The sequence below is a fragment of the Catharus ustulatus genome, chromosome 4 (genome assembly GCF_009819885.2).
Source record: "Catharus ustulatus isolate bCatUst1 chromosome 4, bCatUst1.pri.v2, whole genome shotgun sequence".
Classification (NCBI taxonomy): domain Eukaryota; kingdom Metazoa; phylum Chordata; class Aves; order Passeriformes; family Turdidae; genus Catharus; species Catharus ustulatus.
In genome coordinates, this window is record NC_046224.1 from 44,588,934 (window position 1) to 44,612,447 (window position 23,514).

General features: G+C 38.5%; 1 protein-coding gene across 1 annotated transcript in view; it reads right to left on the reverse strand.

Moving 5' to 3' along the window:
- The window catches only part of TMTC2 (transmembrane O-mannosyltransferase targeting cadherins 2), a 245,508-nt gene that overhangs the window by 97,440 nt on the left and 124,554 nt on the right, over positions 1–23,514 (reverse strand). The window contains exon 3 of the mRNA XM_033058311.2: positions 1,346–2,174. Within this exon, the coding sequence (XP_032914202.1) occupies positions 1,346–2,174 (829 nt within the window). The remainder of the gene's footprint in view (positions 1–1,345; positions 2,175–23,514) is intronic.

Below are 23,514 nucleotides of genomic sequence, written 5' to 3' on the forward strand. Positions count from 1 at the left end.
GCTCAGTGTTCAGTTACTTTATTTCTGCTCTCCTGACTAGTTTTGGAAAAAAAAGTAAACCAAATAGGATGTGCTGGTTCACAACTTTAAAAACTCACTTACTGCAGCAGCAAGTTTAGGAATTTTCCTAGAGTGAGAAAGTATAAAAAGAAGAGTTACAAAATCAGACTGACAAACTACTAAAATGCTGCATTGCTAGGCATTTTATGTGCCAAATCTACTTTTTCACTCCCTATCAGCTCACAGTAACTACCTGCATTTGCCTCTCATTAGCACAGCTTTTAGACTATGGCATGATGTAACTGTCTAACCAAAAAGCACAACTCTATCAGCAGATGACTTCACATCATATAATGGATTGCTGAGCAGAGGCCTGAAAAAGCTCTAGTATTTAAGTGCTGTCAAATTTTTCTTTCACAGACAGGCAAAGCAATCAACTGATCCCTTCTCAGTTCTGATGAACTGTGAATAAGGAAGGCTTAGTCAATGTCTACATTGCACTCACAGGTGATATTTTGACCATTCTCATAGAAACTTGCATGCGTGCCAAGAGCAGTACAGCCAGGCAGCATGGAGTTCAGGATCCAAGCTGGATCTGCCATATATGCTTGAAACCACAGAGCCACAGCTAAACATTGTTACTGATACCTAAATTGGCAGGTTTACTGCCTGTTTGGATATGTTTACACTAGCTGTGGTCACATCTCATTACAGCATAGATATAACCTTTGAGACGTGGCTGGGCAATGTTACAAATAGCTGATATTTACACATGAACAGGAAGGCATAAGTATTCAACAATAACTCTTTACAGTACTCGTAGGCAGGGGGAACTACAGTCATTTCCTAGGTTGAATTATATGACCTAATTTCCTCATTTTTATTATGTAGTATTGACGTTACTTGCATCAGATGAAATAAAGGAACAGCACTTCCCTGATGCTGTCCCTTACTATTTCTTTTATTTTCTAATCATAGAAAACAGAACATTGTGTAAACTCACGAAAAATCTTCACTAGCATGCTATATACCAGATTCCAAATGGAAAAACACCAGGGTGGGCTCTATAATACTAATAATGCATCTTTAATTTCAAAATACAGAACTGGTACCACTGAAAAAGAAAGTATCCCCTTACCTTTTCTCCATGTTAATGCCAAACCTGTAACACCTAATCAAAACACATTCTTGCTTTTCCCCATTTTTTACTAATGCACATACCACTGCAACTTGAAATGACATTTCTTAAGGTATCCTCTTTAGATGTAGCTAGTAAAATCAGACAATTCAAAGGCAAAGACAGATGGGAATAAATAAAGCATTCACCATAAAGAGCAAAAATTACCTTTAGCAGGGTTTACTTTTATCCCTGACCTATACAGCATCTCCTCATTCTGCCAGTCCCCATTCCTGACAACAGTCTTGAGTCCATAGAAAACAATTAATGCAGCAGTGGAACAAAAAACCAAGTTCTTCAGAAAGCGCTTTTGGGCTTTGACATAAAGGGCCCTGACACCTACTGTAATCAGCAGGCAGAAGCCCATACTAGGAACATACAGCACACGCTCTGCTATTACAAAGCCAACATAGAAAAACAGGTTTGTGGCAGGAACGAAGGGCACTATTAACAAAGAGAGAGACAGAATGACAATGTTCTCGGTTGAAGGAAGCTGCAGTTTCTGAATTTCATGCTTTTTTAGGCCATTCTCTTCTTTTGATGCAAAGCTTGACTTCGCCTCCAGTGTCTTGTATTCCATCTCTGGGTGGCAGCTATGCCCATTAGCATTTTGCTTGCCATTCATTACAGTTTTCCCATTGCATTCTCTCTCATTGCTGGAGCCCTTCAAGCTAAAGTAGGCAAGGAGGAGGAGTCCTGCATAGAAGGCCACAGTGTGTAGATTCCTCCAGTCACTGACAGCTTTTAGAAGAGGCACAGCATCCATAGACCAGTCAAAGCTGAGGGTATCTGGGCACAACAACAGCCAGAGGTTCTTGGTTGGCAAGTAAAAGAAGGTTAAAGTACGTGTGAGAAGACTGTCTGAGTCAGCTGCTGGATTGTCAGAATTAGAAAAACTTGGGGGCTTGTTGCCCATCCAGTATAAGCGAACACCCAGCAATGCAGCTCCCCAGGAGGTCAATAAACCAATGCTGAAGAACGGGGTCAAATTCTTTCTCTGAAAAAAAAAAAAAAAAGGATAAATCAACATTAGATATTTAGTTGTATAAATTATACACAAAAAAAGATCCAAAAAAATATCTGACACAACTTTTCTTCAGTAATGGAAACAAACACAACAGACCTCCATCTCTGAAATTTGGATCATGACATGTTGGGGTACATTGTTGACTAGAGACTAAAGGAACGGGCTCTTTCATTTAAGCTGTATCAAGAATGCATCAGAGTCAAACCTTCAGACATTTTAGGGCTGTCAGTCCTTGCTTAAGATTTAGTTGTGTAATGCTTTGGAAACAGCAAATTAGGGAATTTTATTTTAGGGAATTTATGCAATCTTACATTGATTCCTACATAACCTCCCAAATCCTTTCTGGTTGTGACCAAAACACCAATTTTCTTCAGCTAGATTTGAAGTCTAAAGGATGTTCCAGTTCCATTTCTTTAATCAAAGTGTCTCCTGAGGCATTTCACTAGAGAACTGATTATAATTTCCAAGAAAGCAGGAGAAGAAAACAGATCCCACGTTTAGGTCTCTTAGGTCACCTATTAACTACAGTGATCACTTGAAGCTGTCAGACCTACCTACTGAAAGTCCCAATCTATTTTTCATAAAACACAAAAAGTTCCACCTTAGTATGAAAAAGGGCTTCTTTACATTGAGAGTGGCAGAGCACTGGAACAGGCTGCCCAGGGATGTTGTGGATTCTCATTCTCTGGAGACACTCAAAACCCTGTTCCTGGACAGCCTGCTCTAGGGTGACCCTACCTTGGCAGGGGGATTTGAACCGGATGATCACCAGAGGTCCCTTCCAACCCTAACAATTCCGTGATTCTGTGATCTCAGAGCCAAACAATACATTGGGGTTTTTTCTTCAAGCACACCATAATCAGAGCTCCAAAACCTTTTACATCTTCATAGGCATCTAAAATAACACTATGGGAAGCAGGTAGCATGCTAGCAACTTCAAGAATCTGCATTTATTTATGGAATAACTCAACATTTTCTAGCAGGAGCCGCTTCTTGGGTAAATTCTGCTCTCATTTATGTGGGCACCCTTAATGAAAGCTGGTTTACATTACTCTCTTTATACGTAGAAGTTAAAATACATGTATTTTTATATTTCAATTTCTCAGACACCTTTTGTAAGGAAAGAAAAAAAGTCTATTTGCCAAATAGTTCCAGATACAGAATAAGTGCTTTGTTAATCTTTTCTCCATTATTAGAAAGAATTATTTGTCAATCATTTTTCATTTTATTAGGTTGGTTTTTTCCATTTCACACTACACATTCCTGGGATGATTATTCTATGTTTACTTAGTTATTCAGAAGTAGAATCTCACAATAGAATGTTTTATCTTATTTCTACAAAACAACTAATTTTTCTCTTTTGTGGGTGGGTTCAACCTTTAATATCATTAATTACAGATGACTGTGTTGCTCCATTTTAGGTCAATTACTAATAGTTTTCTACAGTTTACTGATGTTGTACTAAGGAGACAAAGTCTAGTAATGATAATTCATAGTTTATCTTATAATACATCAGGAAGAAATTTATACATTTTCACATTTCTGTAGAGTTCCTCCTTGTGAAGTTTAAAATATTAAATGTCAGTTAGATTCATTCATTCAGTTATGCTACATTATGGAATTTAATGGAGGCATTAGTAGGGAACAAACACATTTATAATGGAAACATTCATGCACTTGGATTGTGAACATCTAAAAAATGCTGACACTTTTTTATGCAAAAAGTAAAGCCTGGTCAAGATTTAATTTGCCATATTAATACTAGTTTGATTTACTAGCTTTTTTACATCCTGGATAATCCACAATATTTTGGTAATATATCAATCAAAACCTTCATCTTACACAGCATGATAACTACATTCCCTTGAAAGCCTATTAGAACAACTTACTTTTATTTGTAAGCTGGATAATACTTCACAGTTCACTTCACATACAGTTTCATCCATGCCTGCCAAAACTATTTAAACGCTTTTAATGTTATAAAGCTGTGTAAACTGGTTATCACTGAAACTCCTCCCTACTAAGTTTCTATTTGGAATAAAAAGATTATTCAGATTTCATGGATTTGCATGTATGTCCTCCCAATAAAACCTCATAACCCTGGTTCAACTTTTCCTTTCATTCTCATCATATTTTTCTACATGAAAGTTTTTCTGCCCTCCCTTCTGACTTAATAATTTTCAAACTCATTTCCTTCAAACATATATATAAACAACTCTCAAATGTTGAATGTGACCTATTTGCTCTTTCATACATCCTTCTTATGAACCTCTTATGAGGAGGCTTCTAAGACAAAAAGAAGCTGGGAAGTGAAAGACGTTTTTTTGTTTGAGTTATAAATTGTCTTTTCTGGAAGGCTATATACCGCTTCAAAGATAAAGATATCGCAAATACTAAGGAAGTGAAACTTGATTAACAGATGAAACTTGAGCTTTCACGGACTGATTAGGCTGCTTTGTTATTTTGTTAATACTTAACTTAACAACTGGAAGAAAATCTCACTTTTCTGAAGTTCTAACCATTGCACTTTTCAATTAAATCCCAAGTTCTCTTGCAAAAGCATTTGAGAGCAGATATGGTATTCCTCATGGATAATAGTAAAACCTTCTAAAAATGTTCAGGTCTTCCTCATATGTTAACCAAATACTAACAATTGCCTCTTGCTTTTTCCCAAAAATATTAACAATCTGTAGCTCAGAGCTAATCAGTCTTCACTGCTGGAGTAACTGTCAACAGCTTCTCAACTAAGCTTTACATTTAAGGTTGTAGTACCTGGATCCTCACACTTGTAGGTTTTACAAAGAACACAGATCATCCATATACAGTTTTGTGTGTCATGCTGTAACAAAACTTTTTTTGCTATTTTTTAAGAATTTAACATAATTTTCAAATGAAATATCTAAGCATTCACTCACAGAGCTCAGAGATACCTGAGCAGGTTTCCCACACCAGCATATCAATTTATCATGCTGTATGGCACTAGTCAACTGGAGACTGAGCTCTGATAGATTCTTAAACTCAGTTAACTGACCACAGGAGTGAAGTGCAAATGTCCTATTGGTGCCTCAGACATAAATGATTTGCATTCTTTGCCAGATTTCACACGTGGATCTTTTCAATAGCCAGTAGCATTACAACCTTTTAAAATTAACTACATGTTAAGTACAGTTCGAAATAACCTGTATAACAATGACATGCCAGTGTGACTTTTCAGATTTCAGAAGAGACTCAGTCTAGAGGCAAGAAAAATCTGTCCTTAACACTTAAATGTCTGTCACAACAATTTAAAGTAGGATGCCTTTTTCCTTTTTTTTTTTTTTTGGTTTCCAAATCTCACAGACAGCATTGGCCTAGAAGGGAAAGACAAACTTATTCCCTTTTTTTCCTCTCTCAACATTCATAACTTTTGCATAGCTTTCATCCTTCTGTGCTAATATAGTCACAGATAAGGAGAAAGGTTTAGCACATATTTTGGCTTCACTTTCTTTAAGGTTTGGAAGAAAATCATCCCAGCAGTTTATTAAAATTAAATAATATAGCCAGTTCCCCAGTAGACTTTTGCCTGCAAAGGAAGTGCTTTCAAAATGAACTCTGATGAGACAAGCACTTTCACTAGTAACTCTTCTTCTGAGCCTCCTGACAGGCTGTGCTACTCTGATCTGATTGTGTACATTCAGTTCAGTCCAGGAGCAGAAGAGATCCTCTCTAATGCTTGGCAGAAAGGATTTGGATTACTACACTCATGAGTCCTAATCCAGCCATCTGCCATATGTTTTGACACCCCTATAAATCCTCTAACCTTTCATAAGTAGCCATTTTCATCTGAGGGAAAAAATAAGCACTGATTTAGATCAGATTTAACATGTCTCCTGCCTGCTAACATGCAAGTACCACCACTGCAATTTTAGTCTTTGTGACTGTAGGAACCTTTTCCATTACCCTACCAAAATCCATCTGCATGACCCACCCACATTGCACATTTCCCTTGCATAAAATCCTAATTCCCCACCTCATTATATTGCCCTTAAATAAGGTACTGCAGCAGATTTCTTAATTGGGCAGTCACTGCCAAAACTCAGTCATCACCTAAGTGGTATCCAAAGCATTTTCAAAAGACACTGTTCTTTTAACCTCATATTGTCCATTTCACAAGCAGCATTAAATAGGGCACATGGTTGAGACAGTCCAGATATCAAAATCATCACACACAAAATGTTATTCTTAGAGCTCAGGAAATGCAGAGATGAAAGAAGATGTGTCATCAGGCATTACTCACAGGAATTTCTTTCTCAAATTAGAGTTCCTTAAATATATGTTGGCTTGAAAACTGGGACTTTCAAAAGGAGTAAAATGCTGCCAGATCACTAGACTGATAGCATCTTCTTCCCACAGTAGGTAGAGGTTCCTGGATAACAGATCAGCCAAGCTGGAGCCAAGCTACAATTCAAAACATATCCCCACCAGGAATAAAGCTATTTGCTACAACCCTTGCTGGGTCACAGTACTGACACTGAACGCTGCCTGATCACCTGCCCACTTTGCTCCTGCTAGCACTAAATGAGGTTACTCATTTTCACTGGTGATGCAACAACTGACCTGAAGGTGTGCTTTTCCTCAAAGTTGGAAATCTGACAACAGCTTGTCCAATATTGGGACCAACTGTGCATACTTCATGACATTTACTTTTAGTGTTATGACCCCACACAGTTCTTCAACAAGGAAGTCAGTGCATTCATAAAACAGCTAAAGATTATCTGTACATACTTTTATTGTAATTAGTCTGTAGCACAACTTAAACAGTCATTACTACTGACTTACCTTACATTAATTTGAGTTATAAATACTGTCATTTAAAAATGCTAGAATCTTACTTTAAAATCCTTCATTCTTTAATATGAAATTTTAATTATCAAAACAAAAAAAAAAAATCCAAAACCACAAAGACTCTAAGCTCTCCACTGAAAAATAGTTATAAGGACTACAGGGGAAATGACAGACTGCATTAAAATCAGAAACTGCATGAATGACTGGAGATAGTACTAGAGCAGCAGGACTTGATATAGACAGAAGAACAAAATAACAAAGCCTTGGAGAAGTAGATAAAATATGTAACTTTGGCAACCAGAAGTCATGCAAAACACAAGCAGGATGCCAGCTCAGCTTTGCAAGACTGACAAAGCAAAACAATGATATCACACTTACAGCAATTTCACGACTATAAGGCGCACCCTTTTGACGAAAATTTTCCCCTGAACCCGGAAGTGCACCTTATAGTCCAGTGCGCCTTATATGATGTACAAAGTTGTGACATTTGCCACCCCAGAATTGTGAGCTGCAATGGGGGTGCAGTGCCACGGGAACGTCAAGTCGCAAGGCGGGGCAGGAGTGGGCGGCCACGGCCGGTAGGAGCCGCGCGGGGAGGGAGGGAGCTAGCACCGGCCCCGGCCACCACGCGGGGAGAGAGGGAGGGGGTGCTGGTCCCGGACGTGGCACGGGGAGAGAAGGAGGTCCCGTACGTGCCGTGCGGGGAGAGAGAGGCGCTGCCCCAGCCCCATACGTGCCACGCAGGTAGACAGCGGAGCACCGCCGCGCTGGCCCCGTGCATGCTGCGCGAGGAGAGAGTGGCGCCGCCCCGGCCCCGTACGTGCCACGCGGGTAGACAGCGGCGCTGCCCTGGCCCCGTATGTGCTGCGCGGGTAGAGAGTGGTAACCCGCCGGCCCCGTACGAGCCATGCAGGGAGAGAGCGGAGTGGCGCAGGTCCCGACCGCTGAGCAGGGAGAGAGGGAAGCCCCGCCTCTGGCCCGGCGCGAGCTGCACGAGGAAGGCGGGAGTGGGCAGTCACAGAAGCCATGAGTCGCGGCCACCCTGAGCCAACCCAGACCACGTGCAGCCCCGAGCCACCCCGGACCGCCGCAAGCCGTGACAGCCCTGAGCCCCGCCTCGCCAGTTGGCACCGTGGGCAGGCGGGAGTGTCAAGGTTCACGGCACAGGGAGGGTGCCTGGGACTGCATTTAAAGGCTACACCAATCTGTGAAAAATGTTTGCAAATTGAGCACATGCCAGTAAACCCCCGATGGCGCGATTTTGTTACTAATTTGTTACTTTGTTGCACGCCGCGTGGTTCCTCGCTGCATAAAAAGAGTGTGCCTTATAGTCCGGCCTTATATGATCTACAAAGTTGCAAAATTCGCCGACTCCCGGGGGGTGTGCCTTATAGTCGGGTGCGCCTTATGGTCGTGAAATTACTGTACTCAAAGGTAAGGATCAAGGCTGGGTTTCAGTCACCTGAAAAGGACACCAGACACTGAAGACCACTAAAGAAGACCCCAAAGAACCATCACAGGATCTCTGATAAGTCCCTATTTATGTAAATAAAGTAATACATATATTTCAAGTAAGCAGGGATAGCTAATGATAAGTAATTAGTGTGTATGATAAGTGTGTAACACTTGGGATACTTGATTAGTGGAACAATCCTTTAAATGTCCAGAGCTGCAATAAAGAATGCCTGCTTTGTAATACTCAAATCTGTGTTAGAACGTTTATATCTGGCCAATTTCAGTATGAAAACACAGTAGCTTGATAAATCTGTTTCATGATCAGTGCAAGGAATGGTTTTCTCTAAGTTCACATAGCTAAATGCTGTGTGGCAATGGTGATGCCATGGATATCTACCTGGAGTTACTCCATCTATCTGCAGCAGCAAGAACTTTACACAGGAGATTAGAAACCCATTGGGACCAAAAGACATTCCTGGACTGCTAAGGGATGCTGTCCAGCGCTACTGTTACCACCGCAGGTCACACCTGCATTTCATTTAACAAGCATTGTCTCACCCAGAGGTCCTGCAGCAAAGAAAGAGTGCTGCACTTTCCATGACAGACAAAACACTAAGAGCTCACTGAACACACAAGTATGTTGTAAGGCAGAACTAGAACTCAAAATGATTTTGAAATAACAGAGAAATGTTCAGAAAAACAAGCTTGTATAAAAGGCAGGGGCAATACTGTTTGCTTAAAGGTACGTAAGTATAAGAAGTGGAGCAAGTAATTGGTTCATCTTCAGAGAAGCACAAGGGATCATCACAGATCACAAGCAACTCTTTTAAACCACTGCTAGAAAGGCAAACACTGTACTGAGGTTACAAATGAAAGCACATCCTCCACGAGGTGTGAAGTAATCCTTCCACTATTCTCAGTACTAATAAATCCTAAAAGGATCTGGTTCCAACACAGAACTTTCAGAAATAAAAGAAGGAACTGATAGAGCAACACAACAGAGTGATTTGTGGAAATTCAAAAGGAACCAAAGGAAGATTCCAGCTGTGTAAAATGGAACCAGTTTGCTTCTGCCACTGCCACATGGACTACAGGGAAGTAGATCAGTCTCATAGATGAGTGGAACAGCTGAGATGGGAACACAGTTCAGCACTACACCTGAGCAAATGGATCAGGAGGCCAGCAGAGCCCCAAGGAGCAAGGAAGCCTTGCCCCAATCTCACTGGGAACACAAAGGCTGTATCTGCTATATAGCTGGCCCAACCTCTTGAGCAACAAATATACATGAAAATGAGTACCAACAGCTGAGGCTCACGATATAATTTACATCTCCTTCATCACATTAAGTAAATCTGACCTGACTTTGCAATTTACTAAAGCTCTGCTTATTTGAATAGAGAGATACGCAGTTTTTCTCCTTAACGGTTTCTTCTCCTCTTCTGTACAATGTACTGCCATGCTTAAGAAAAAAGAAACAAAGTGTAAAATGGCTCCTGAAATCACTGACTACAATCCTACCAACCTAACAAAAAATTGTAATGGCCCATTTCATGTTTCCTATATTAATAAGAGGGCAAGAAAGGAAAATTAAAGCCTATGAGGTGGTTTGCTAGGCAGTGGGAGAAAAACACACACAGTTTGAATTTAAATAGACTCATACTGACCAATGGATTTTATGAGCAAAAATGTCATTAAATCCCACATTAAGCCTCTGGCAATGACTAAGCAACATTACCAATCCAGTAGAAGAACATCATCAATAACTAGTTTCTGCACATGGGATAAATTGCGAGTTGGCTCCAAGCTTGACAGAACAACCTCTCTAGGTATGACAGAAGTCTATCAGCTGGAAGCCCATCAAACACAGTAATCAGTTGCTACAGTGGATAACAGGATTCTAGAGTGGATCATGGATAACAATCAGCATTTTATGTGTTGTGTTTGGTTTTTTTTCTCTTTGTCTACTGAAAAAAGGTGTTTTGTTTTACTTGTGCTTTTAAAATATGTCAAAATAACAAGCAGCAAAGTAGTCTTGAAATTATACTCATAACAAAGAAAATACATTACAGTTTTGAACATTAAATCGTAATTCTTCTAGTAAAGCCTAAAAGCCTACAAGATTTCAAAGAGAAACACAAGTAGAATCGAAAGCATGCAAAACACAGAACCTGCTTATCAACTCAGAAGGCATACTATCAAGGAAAATTCATTTAAGATCAAGTCGACACTCATTTCCTTAAAAAAAAAATGAAAGCTGATTTTTGAGCAGTTTTTTTATTTTCAGATCTAGCAGTTTAAAGATAAAGATAAGGTGACTCAGAATCTATCTGTGGGGCAAACTGAATACAAGCTATGTTGTAACTAAAAAGTTATTTTTAAAAAACTCACCTTCCTTCTACACCCACGAAATACAGTTATTTATGAGAAGGCACCATAGGATGGCAGACACTCCCAAGCAGGTAAGTATTATGTTTGAAGACAGTACCCTTTAGGAGTAGGAATAAATTTCACAGTATCAACCACTTACTGGGCATTTATTTCAGATGCAGTGCATATTATAAATAGTAGCCTGAAGGACATCTCCTGCAGTCTGGATGCAATCTCTGTTTAATTACTCATTTTTCTATGCTCCACTAGCATCACAGTTTGAAAAATGGGAAGCACAAAGAACTGGAGAAGTTAAAGCCAACACGGCAATGCCTAACAGTCTTGGAAAGCCTTAACAAAAGTGACTTACACTGAGAATGACACACCTTCAAGATTCAAAGCCCCACCAACAGCAGATGAAAGGTAACTCACAAAGAATGCTGACAAATAGTAGGTCACCAGCACTGAAGAAAAGCTTTGTTCCCAGGTGTACTGACAAGAACTTCTCTCAAATTCCTAGTCAAAACAAGCAGTCTGAAGCACATCTACATGCCTCTTTTCTCACCTAACCTAGTCTTGCCTCCCACGTAGCTAACCAAGTAGCTATGAAGCACTAGCAATTAAATTCTGGATATATGTGCTTGAAAATTTGAAGAGTAATACACTGGAGTAAAAACAAACAAACAAACAAACAAAACAGAAAAAAACCCAAAAAACCAAACAAAAACCAACCAACCAGAAAAACCCAAACCAAACAAGCAAATAAACAATGCCTCATAAAATAAATTAAACAAACAACTTTTTTAAGACCTAACCAGTAAGCACTGAAATTATGAGAAGCAAGATTGGGAAAACTACCGTTTTAATCAGAACTTAATTTGTTCCCCTTTTTCATTAGATTGCAAGCTTTTTAATAGAACTGGTTACAGTTGAAGACTAATTTAAAGAAGAGAGAGCTTGGTGTTTTCTATGTTAATTGCTGGGGAAGCTTTTTGCATTCATTCCCTATGGAATACACTAAACAGAAATGGGAATGAAAATCTATCAGAAAATGAATAGAGAAAACAAATTAAACTTTTTGCACCAAACAGTCTTGGCTAACTATGTAAGTAATTACTGCTCAATGATAAAGTAATTACTGCTCAATGATAGGGAAGAGTATTGCAAAGATATCACAGGAGTAAAAATGCTCAAATATAAGAACATTCAGCCAATAATTAAAACAGCAAACACTTCAACAGAAAATTTTCTCAAAAGTATGTTTGATAGAAGTAACAGAATACCTGGAATAGGATGTCCTCTACTTTGTTTCCCTATACATGATATATGAAGAAAACAATATTAAAAATATTGGTGTTGATTTCTTACTCCCCTTATTCTAGGGATCCTTATAAGGTGTATTTAAAAGGCTATTTAAGCATAGCCTTTTAAAAACACAAACTGCATTACTAGACCCTGAATCAGAGATAGAGTAAAAGGTAAAGCATTTACTGACCTCTGTATTACAACACCAAATCTTCAATAATTCAAAAAAAAAAGAGAGATTAAAAATGGTGAAGCAGAATATGGATGGCAAAGCTTATTTCATGACATGGAATGTCATTACTCTCCATTAAGCTAATGTGAAGAAATGAGGTAGCTAGTAGCAATCTCCTGTGAACCAATACAGAGATACTTCTCAACTATAAGGGTGTGAAGTACTTAAAAGAGGTCAGTTACTGGTACTGTAAGAGGTATGCTAAAACCCCTTAACAGAATATATTAAACTTACTTGAAATCCTGTACAGTTACCTTGTTTCGCTTAAAAAAAGATCTTTAATATTTCCTGTGAGGTAATGATCTGTGGCCAAATGAATCTACCTGTAAAAGAATCCAGCTTCTCTGAAGGAAATGAAAAATTACATACTCTTTTAGAAGAAAGGAGGAAATTTATTTTTCTTAAATACATTCAGTGCCATTATCAAAATCTTTGTTTTAAATAATTTTCTCATTTTTTATAGACAACAGAGAAGAAGAAAAAGAAGTGCCAACAGAAATCACTTTGCCTGCCTGTACTTATCCACATTTACACCCACAAACAGAGCTAGCCTTGGTAATTCCTGGTTTGTCCAGGTCTAATGCATTACAAACATGTTTTGGGCATCAAAGACATAAATGCTACAGTTTTTCCTTAGTGAAGCTCTGGTGTGAAGACCCATTTATTTTTAAATTCATTCCAGTCTTACTAATGAGTGGAGTTTAGAAGCACAGTCTTTTTGAGCCATAAAGATATGATTTATAATGAGAAGTCACTCAGTAGGAAGGCTAAAGTATAGCAGTTTTCTCTGCAAGTTATCATAACAGAAAGCTATTTAATGAGTGTGGGTTTCTTCAAGAATTCAAAAAAGGCAAGATTTGGAATAGGATGTGTTACATTATGCAGGCACCCACATCACTGAACATTGCTGCTACAGTAAAACCACTGAAAAAAAAATCCTCAAAGCTGTTCCTATCTTGAGTTTTTGGCTCATTTTTTACTAAGTTCTTTCAAATGTAAAACATGGATTTGTAGAGATTAGCAGATAGACACAATTCAGTATAAAAAAAATTAGTAAAGTTTAATGAGCTACACTAGGTTGCCTAAGGTCAGACACTCCATAGAGCAAACAAGAAAAAATGTGCCCTGAAATAAGACATTGTTTGGCAAAGACACAATGAAAGAGTAGAGAGGCACCCCTCCTCAGTAAGCTCAGGAGAGGTCTGAGATGCCTCCAACTCCCTGCTCTGTACAGCACTCCCCCCTGCAGCACTAAGGGCGCTGATGAGTTACACACAAATCTGAAACCTCCCCTTAATAAACCCCCAGATCAAAGCTACATTCAGCCTCCAGTAATGATTTAAAAATAAATACATTTTCAGTAAACTATATACTGTAATCTCTATGCATGTGATGGAGACATAAGGGCTTTGCATGCTACGAATCATCCACCTTGGCTTTCAGATTAGATTGTCGAGTTTGCTAAGGAAGGATGCCAGTGAGAAGGTGGGAAGAAGACAGTGGAGCAGAGTACGCCAGAATTCTTAAGATCAAAATGTAGGCATAACTGATTCAGGTTGCATTTTTCTAAGGAGTAAATTTAGACTGTGACACTTTCTGAGTGAGTACATTCTTAACAGTAGAAGAATTTAAACAGTAATGATGCCTTGGGAACTCTTTTTTCCCCCCCTATTGTTTCCAGAGTGATCTGCTCCTTGTGCAGAATGACATTGTTGTCAGTCCAGTGGAGGGAACAGTGTATAAAAGTGGGAAGCTGAAAACGTGATTTCCAAGAATATCACTAGGACAACTGCAATCTTCCATGCACGGTACAAAAACACACAGCCATCCCTGCTTCTTCAGTAAACTGAGACTTGTAATAGAAATACTTATCTGAGAACAGTTGTAACTCTTATACCTCAAGAAGTAACATTTCATTTTTCTAAGTCTTGAAAAATAAACAAGTCCCACTGAACAGAAGATACACAATCTGCATTAAAATGAGAAGTCCTTGAGCTATCATGCACAAAGAAGGATCACATGGCCACAAAAATCCCCCCCACCTAATAGTCTTGAATATTCATTCTACACCAGTTGCTTGTTTTCAGGGTCACTACACAGGTTACCTAGATGTTATAACAGCAAAGGCCAAATTTCTGAATCTTTAATAAAAGTTGTGACGTATTTCCTTGCCCCTTGGAAGTATGCACATCTTCAGCTTCATGATAATCCTCAGATAGTAGGATGAACTTCTCTGTTGTGCTTGTCTGCACTTCAAACCATCTGCCCAACCCAGAGATCCTTCATCAGCTCATTGCTCTCGTGTCAAAAGCACCTTAACTCTTCCTATGAAACCTTCTTCGTCTATACATCATAGATGGTAGTTACACTCAAATCACTCCAAAAAGTGAATATTCTTCCAAGTTTTGCTGTAAGTACCATGACAAAATGCACCTGATAACAGATCAAGGTGATGCTTCTGTCACCAGCTCTGACACAGATATGCTGAATATTGCTTAACCACCTTCAGCCTCCTTTAGCTCTAATCCTCCCATACTGCCTCAAAATTCAGACACTGCACTCCTAACAGTAATAGGAATTTGTAATTATGCTTTCTATGAATTTAAGAGGGTTCTGCTTCTACTTAAGTATCTATTATACAAATAATTAAGCACTACAGACAACAGTGAACTCTTCTACTGTATCTGGAAATTGTCATCTATTGCATATTTATCCAGCCTAAGTAGCAGCTGTCGATGACTTTATTTTCATCTTTCTTTGCCCCTTGCTCCTTTCTCTGTTTGCTTTTGTCAAATACTACCCTGAAATGCAATGGTGCTTTTCAAAATGGTGCTGCCCACCCAGTGTGTTGCAAAATCTAACAAGACTGAACACTGCATCCTAGGAAACCCATGTAAATATTCATAGAGTCACAGAATAGTTCAGGTTGGAAGGAACCTTTAAGGCAATCTAATTCAACACCCCTGCAATGAGTAGGGCCATCTTCAACTAGGTCAGGTTGCTCAGAGCAGCAAAAAACTCAGAAGTTGTTAATCACGTTCTTCTCACCTTTGCCAGTCAATGAACAAATAACATTTCTTGGCATTGCTTGGAGAAAAAAAAATGAGAATAACCTTTAAAGACTAGGAATAATCCCACATAATTGATTTATCCGGCTAACAATATTCATTTTAGTGATGAAAAATTTGACTGAAAAAAACTAACATTTCAAATTATGCACCTACAATTTTCATTAAAATTCCTTCTTATCTACAGAAGTACATAAAAATCACTAACCAAAATACATTCCGGGACAGAAATGACAACTGATAAATTTTTCAAGAGTCTTTATGAAGGGACCTTGAAGTTTTTCTGGTTATTAAAAACTACATCTTCCACAATTCATATATCTAAACAGAAACTAAACTGTAAAAATAGCCCTGCAGTAGAATTTGTAGCTCTTTCAAACAAACCCAGCATTGTTGAGTTTGTCTGAGATGATTTCTGAGATTAATGTTTTTAATACTAAGATGACGATGAAAATGATGAAAATTATAACATCACAATGACAAAAATCCGTTTTTAATCACCCACCAGTTTAAAAGTATCAACATTTCAAACATTTGAAAGTGAAATGTCTTAAAGCAGAGGCTCCACAGAAACCATCACTTTATCACGGCTAGTCAGTCTCCAAGTTCCTCAGAAACCTTATTTGTCTTAATTTCACAAACAGGAGAATTAGGCAGTTGGACATTTTTTTAGAAGACTGTGTATTTTCCTTCCTTTTGCTGAGTAACTTTCCAATATTATGGAAAGTCCTTCTTTTTGAGAAGAAAACCTCAACATCTGCATTTCAGCCCCTACACATTATCTGTGATAGACTCCAGACTACACAGACATTCTCTTCTAAAGACTGCCACAAGTGCACATGATGTGAGTCCTCTGTTTTGGAGGACACCTGAGCTATGCCATCTCACTGGATAAGTATTTTAGTATCTATTTAAGCACATTCTCATCACTCAGAGCTCACCATGTGTACAGCAACCCTGGTGTGCTACAGCACAAGAGGAATAAAACATCCTGACAGGAAAGATGCATGGTTGGACAGGCTTTACAAACACTGCTCATAAACTAGTGTATGCCAAAAAGGAGGTAAGGATGGTATGCAGGGATTCTGTTCAGCTGCAAGCAACAAACGAACAGGACCTTAAGACACAACTTTTGGACTTGGGTAATGCAATAGTATAGAATCAACTGTGTCCCTACCTTCTCCTTTGCATCTTGGCCAAGGTTTACATACTTTCCACATACTACAAGTATAAACAAAGAGGAGTTTAAATCAAGAGTAAAATTACGAAGAACACCTCCTACTACAACAGGCCTCCCTTGGAACTAGAGTATTAACAACTGGGGCTGACCTCACTTCAGTCAAACCCCCAGTCAGCCTTTGAATCTTATCACAGAAATAACTGGAAGGCTAGAAAACCAACTTTGTTTTAATTCTTGTTACTTGCTTTCTGAAATCCCAGATTAAAGAGGTTTACATTCTTAAGCACTGGCCAAAACCACGATGACTACACGTATCAGTTTGGTTTGGGGTTTTTTCCTGTGAAAGCTGAGATTCTCACTGGGACAGATGTTACAAGTGTGTAGTTCGCTGCTCACAGTCCACCGTACGTGTATGTTTTGTTAAAGGGCTGTGGCTTGTCAAAAGAGCACTGGGCTAGCAGTTTGTCTTGCCAGGCAATTATGCACTGGTTCAGTTGGATGCTGGCAAGGAGGAGGGAGCTTGCTCTCAGAGAGACCAAACTGGAAAATGCTGCTGCAGTGCAGGGCTCAACAGGGAAAGCTGTGGGAAGCAATGAGCCTCGAGGATGGAAACAGGAGGCTTCACACAAGGAGAACTACATCTCAGAGACAACTGAAGACTTTTCTAGAGACCTACCACAAAGACCCAACAAGGGAAAAATAAGAGGCTTTTCCCTTTCAAGGATGACAGTAGACAAGGATTAAATCTGCTTTCAAACACAATTATTTGAATATACACCACCCAGCAAATCTGCTGTCTCTTTCGTGAGTTTCTGCCATATTTTAATCGTTATATATTTATATATATATATATATATATATATATATATATATATAAAAGATCCTTAGTGTATTCTGTCTCATGGAAATATCCAGACAGGACATTTCTCAGAGCTCTGAGATGGCATTACTGGCCTTAGATCTACAGAAGAAAATGCTAAGAAAACTGACACACAAATTGGAACTGTATCATGAGCCTTCTTTCTCAAGATGCAAAGAAGTGCTTTCTTTACTACTGTCAATAAACTATTCTTTCTACATGGAGGCTTCCCTTTGTTCTAAAAATGCCACTGACCCTGACAGAAAGAAACCTCATTGAATAAAGGCCTACTTGTCTTTAGGAGAGATTTGATTTTTCAAATAGAAAAGATCAATCAGCATACAGCATTTTGAAACTAGCAGCAAAACCTTCCATTTCTAAGGTCACTAGCAAAATCAGCGTAGGAGGAAATCTAGCTCCACAGAGAGCAGAGATTAAAAAGCATGCCCAGAGAGCTGGACTGCCTTGCCTGGGATCTAAGCTAGGATACAGTCCTGGCAGGGTTTCCACCAGCCCAGGACTGCAATGTCAGTGTGTAGATGCTGAATACGCTTGTTCATGACCTCCCACTTCCCCACCAGATTCAATTATTGCTTTTTAATCAGTTTCCTAAAGAATAGGAATTTAATAACAAATTTTGACCATTTAAGAGTCCAACTTCATTGAAAAAAATACTGACAAGAAGTGTAACCAGAAAAATATTTCATCAAATACCTGTTTGTTTACAAGTGGTTCAGGACATCAGAGAATTAGTTCTACAAACACAAGAGTGACAACAGTGGCAGCTTCGTAAGGGGGAAGGTGGTGAAACACCAGAAATGCACATTAAAATTCTTTAAATTACTGTGGATGAGTACAGAATAATGTAGCATATCTAAGGATTTTGCAGGAATAAAATTATTTATTGGGAAGGAGAACCACTGACTAGAAAGTGCTTGAGCTTTGTTTTTTGAATGCCCTAATTTGTTCATTTTTACCCTGAAGCTACCTGAAAGCTGTATTTTAGGTCAATCTGTCACTGGAATATTTCCCAATTATTTACAAAGTCAGACAGCAGTGGACTCACAGAAAGGTAGCATCTAACCTTTTCTGATGATGCAGCTACTATTGCTAGAACATTTGCTAACTTCTTAGAATGAAAATTCTCCTTTAAACCATAATTGCAATTCATGTGGAATTTATATTTTAAAATGTTATTAATGCTAAGCATGCCGTCCCTCCTGTAGCTATAGCCTGGCAAAGGTTATTTTTCAAACCAGTGAGAAAGAAAAGATTTTCCTCTGTATGTTAAAATAGAGACCTCCAAAATCTGAAAAGAAATAAAAATCAAAAAATGCAATATGGCTACCAAAGATTTCAGCACTGTTTATCTCATGTTATTGTTCTGTGACAATACACATAGTGAATAGGAAAAGGTTTGTGAAATTGAGAGCATGCTTTAAAGAAAAATACATTCAGATGAGACTTATGGATATGTAAGTATGGTTAGAAGAGGAAAATAAGCGTCTAAGAGACACTTGATTCTTGAAATTTCATTTAACGAAGACTGTGCTCCAGGAAACTCACTTTGACACCTCAGCACAGTCATAGTGCCTTAAGTTAACCTGGATCACTGCACAAGGACCTTTGTTTTCCTGCAAATATCCCTTCTTCAATTACAAAAAAAGAAAAAAAGAAAAAAATGGAGAATTGGCATATTGGTTTTTCTACAGATGCATCAGTGTGTGGAAGCATAAAGAATTTGGGTTGTTCTTGAAATACTTGAGCTTTGATGTATTTATGTGAGGAATGTTAAAAATGTAACCCCTAAAACCCTTTGTGCTTTGACTGAGTTCTTGATCTGGACAGATCCACATGACTGAGTACTTTAAATACTGCTCTTTCAAGTATAAACATATTAGGTGTCATTATGCAGCCCCTCTGTTCAACTGCTTTGTGCCAGACATTAATGGACGAGTTGAAACAAAAGAAAAATAAAAGAAAGAAAAATAAAGGAAGACCATTTCAACTTGTTTTAATAAATGCAGAGTATTGATTTCCGGAGAAAAGAAATTTGTAAAAGCAAGAGAAGAATGTATTTTGAAGAATGGTATGCTTTAAATCCTCTGCAACTTTATTTTGCCTCTGCCACAGTATAGGTTTCCACATAAGAAAAGACATTTGCAGTCCTGAACACGTCATTGTGGCTGTGTTTACACCAACTAAAAATGTGCAAGCTCTTTCCAAATTTTAATCAAAATTCTTCAGATTAAAACAATTTGACAGGCTGACAATTCTCCTTCCATCCCAAGACAGATGGGAGGAAAAATGGTTTCCTTTGACTCAGTAATGTGATTTTATATACTCTCAAAATCATAATGAAATCATAATGACCCAGTTGTAAAGTCCTCCTGGTTTGAAGGTGTACCCTTCAAACACCTTTTGAACCACCAGACTAGCCAGGATAAATCTGCTAAGTTATGCCACTGAAATTCTCAGAAAATAATAAATCTATAACCAAAATATGCTTGTTTTCCTCTGCACTATAATTGCATTTTGCATTGCAGACTGTGAGAGCATGCAAAATGAATACACTCAGGAAAGAAAACATCAGCCATTCCAAAACTCTGTTAGTGAAGTTAAAAACAAACTAACAAAAAACCCACCAAGAAGTTGCAAAATTGCAAAAGCACCAAGTATACAGTTGGGGATCACTATACCAAGATTAAATTTACGTACAGATAATTCTGCAATAAAGTAACTCTTTTAATCTTATGTTCTTTTTTTATATAATATTTAATTAATTTCCCTTCACACGCCCAGTAAAACTTTTTACCAGTAGTTTAACATGTTTCTCAAAGGGCATTGCAAAACTTTTCAGGAAGGATATCCTGAAATTAGAAATGTCACTGAACAAAACACAGGTGGGATTGAAACAAAGTATAGGAACTTGCTCCTGAGACCTGCTGTGTTTCCTCCAGTTGAGCAAAAGCAGGATCTAAAAGCTCGCTCCAGCAAACTGCTCTTTCCCTCCTCACCCTCCCACATCAGTCCCAGCTCTTCCGCTCATGCCCACCTTGATTCTCAGACCCTTCGTCTCTCCTCACCCTTCCCACCAGCTGTCCCAACTCAAATTCCCTCTTTAGCACCCAGCTGGGACAGCTCTTCTGTCTGCAGATCGGCAGGGAGTAAGGGAAGAGCAGGACAGGGCAGCAGTAAGCACGTCAAGGCAGAAGGAGCTTTGCAAGGCATTTGTGTGACAGTGAAACAACTCTCCCTGAATAAAACCAGGCTGGTAAGTGGACTAAAGAAGAGGTGTTTAGCACTGTGACATTTTTGTTAAGACTATACTGTATTAGACTGAAGAAAAATTTCAGATACTGAAGGCAGAGAGAGTACACATACAGTGAATTGGCAGGGATTTGGCTGGATGAGCTACTAGAATAACTACTTAAGAGCTCTCCCATTCTGCTAGGCATACAATCTCCACAACACCTAAAGAGACTACAATTTTTTTCATTGATTTAGGGGGTTTTGGTGGTTTGGTTTGGTTTTCTACCATTGCAATTGTAAATTTATCTGGCTGAATAAAGCAACTGTTCTTTAGCTGACCGTGATAGTTACCAACTGGCAAAAATTATCAGCTTACACAAACTGATCTCCTTTTGCGAATTAACAACCTTCATTGTTTCATTAACATTAACTGCTTAGGGATAAGCCTGAAAGTTTCCAGCAGAATCTAAAGAGGGTTAAAACAGCTTTGAGAAATCCAAGCTTAGGTTTTGGGGTGGATGAACAAATGAAGAATGAAGGAAGCTACTTGGAGATATTTTTGGCTGGCTAATCGTCTTTATGTTATCCGAAGTCAAAAGTTTCCCCTAAGCCTTCACTGGCCAGTACATCCGAACTGTAAAGAGATTGGGAAAAAAAAGTATTACTGGATATGTCTAACTCCTGTTTTCACAGCCATAACCATGCCTTTTCAAAAGTACTGCCCATAAAAGAAAGAAGATATTATGAGGATGTGAGCAACTGAAAATCAGAACAGACCCAATCATTCAGCCAACATATAACTGATCTCAAAGTTACCCCACATTCGTCCACTGCATCTAGAAAATAAAACATATGGTGAAGAACACAAAGAGAAATTTTGCACAGTTAGCCTATGCTTGATATGAAAACACTGAAAGTTACTGAAATGTCCACAAGAGGTGTACTTTGCAAAGCAGCATCTCTCCATCACCAGCCTGCTGTTCTCTACAAGCCAAGCCTTCTAGGAAAGTGCTGAGTTCACCTTCTTACCTAGACAGAGATGTGCACATGGTACATGGCCACAGAGCCCTGTTCATAGACACTATGATAGACAATTCATACTTTACCCTGGAAACAAAGTTAAAACAGGAATATGAGCCTAGAAAATGTAACATATGTATCTGGGAATGTTAAGCTTTTTTTAGGAATTAGCTTAGCTTTTTTTACCTTCTCATGTCCATCTTTGATCCTGCTTTGTACAGCCACGGGGCAACTAGAATGAGCTTGTACAAAATGTTGCTGTCTTCCAAAGATTTATTGTAAGACCCTACTATCAAAGAAATACTTTCATGAATAACTTAAAGCAAAGGGGTTTTTTTCGACACCATATAACAAGTACTTTGTACAGAATAAACACATTATTGTGTGAAACCCTAAAGAAGATTAACAAATTTAAGAAATTATTTAGAAAGTGATCGTCTGACCCCACACAATTTTTCCATTGAAAAGCATGAGTATGTGTTAGTTCCATTGCCAACGCTGACATTCTTAAAGACACCTTCCTCTCTGTTGACCTATGAGATTAGACAACTTGTCCAGTGGATTAAAGTAATTGTATTAATTCCTAGATAAATATGTCTAATGGGAGTTCTGCCTGGTTTGGCCATCATGGTTGAGTTAAGGCACTTCCATCAAGTTGTCAATCATTTCCTGATAGGCTTTCAGGACTCATGATCCTGCTGGGAAATGCTGGGTGGTGCTTTATCAGGTGCAGCACTCGTACAGAGAGCAGGAGGAAGGAAGCAGCAGGGGAGGCACTGGGCAAATTTGTGGAATCTGACCTTTTGCTTTGGGCACCTCCTTGGATTTTTGCCTTGTCCCAGGTGGCCAACAGCCATGCTATTTTATAGAAATCTTTTGTTAAGTATGTGTGAAATGTTGCAGTGCAAGTTCCTAATGGATTGCACATCTGGCACAATAGGCAAACATGGCCCACGAGAGGCCCCAGACTTGCAGACCAGCAAGGACCTGTGCAGGTGGGAAACAACCACTGCTTTAATAGAAAACCTCCATTGTGCCAGACTAACATAGCTGCAGCAAAGAGTGAACTGTTGCTGAGTAACTGCAAGTATTAACAGAAGTACAGAGATAGAACAGGTTTTCATAATGCTACAGTGGCCAGTGCAGCAGATAAAGCATGAATGAAAAAAACTTATCACTGAATAGCACAGATATTTCTTCCAAAAATATTATATATATATATATATATATATATATATATATATATATATATATATATATATATATATATGTGCAAATCACATTTCTCTGAAGACTAAGGTATTTCCATTCTTTACACTGCTTTCTTCATGGTTATTGTAAATGATACTATTTGACAAAGCTGAATGGAGTCTGGTATACTTCACCTATATAGAAGGGGAAGATCTACACTTAGTTTAACTGGCATTCCCCTTGAAGGAATGAAGGCTTAATGCCATCTGAAAGAGAGGTAGAGGAGAAAAATTACTAAACAACTCTTATAATGGAGTTTAATTTATAGTATAAAATTACAAATTGAAAAGTTCCAATTTTACCACTAGACAAAATAATCATATTCTGAAATTCTTGCAACACCAGACCTTTTGTTGACACAAATTAATTTCCAAAATTTTAAGACTGAATGTTCCATATATCTTTTTTTCTGATTAAGTCCTATGTGGGAAATTTCTCAGTAAAGGAATCTCATAGACAAAAGACGTCTTCTAAAATTGGTGGTCTCTTATAAACTT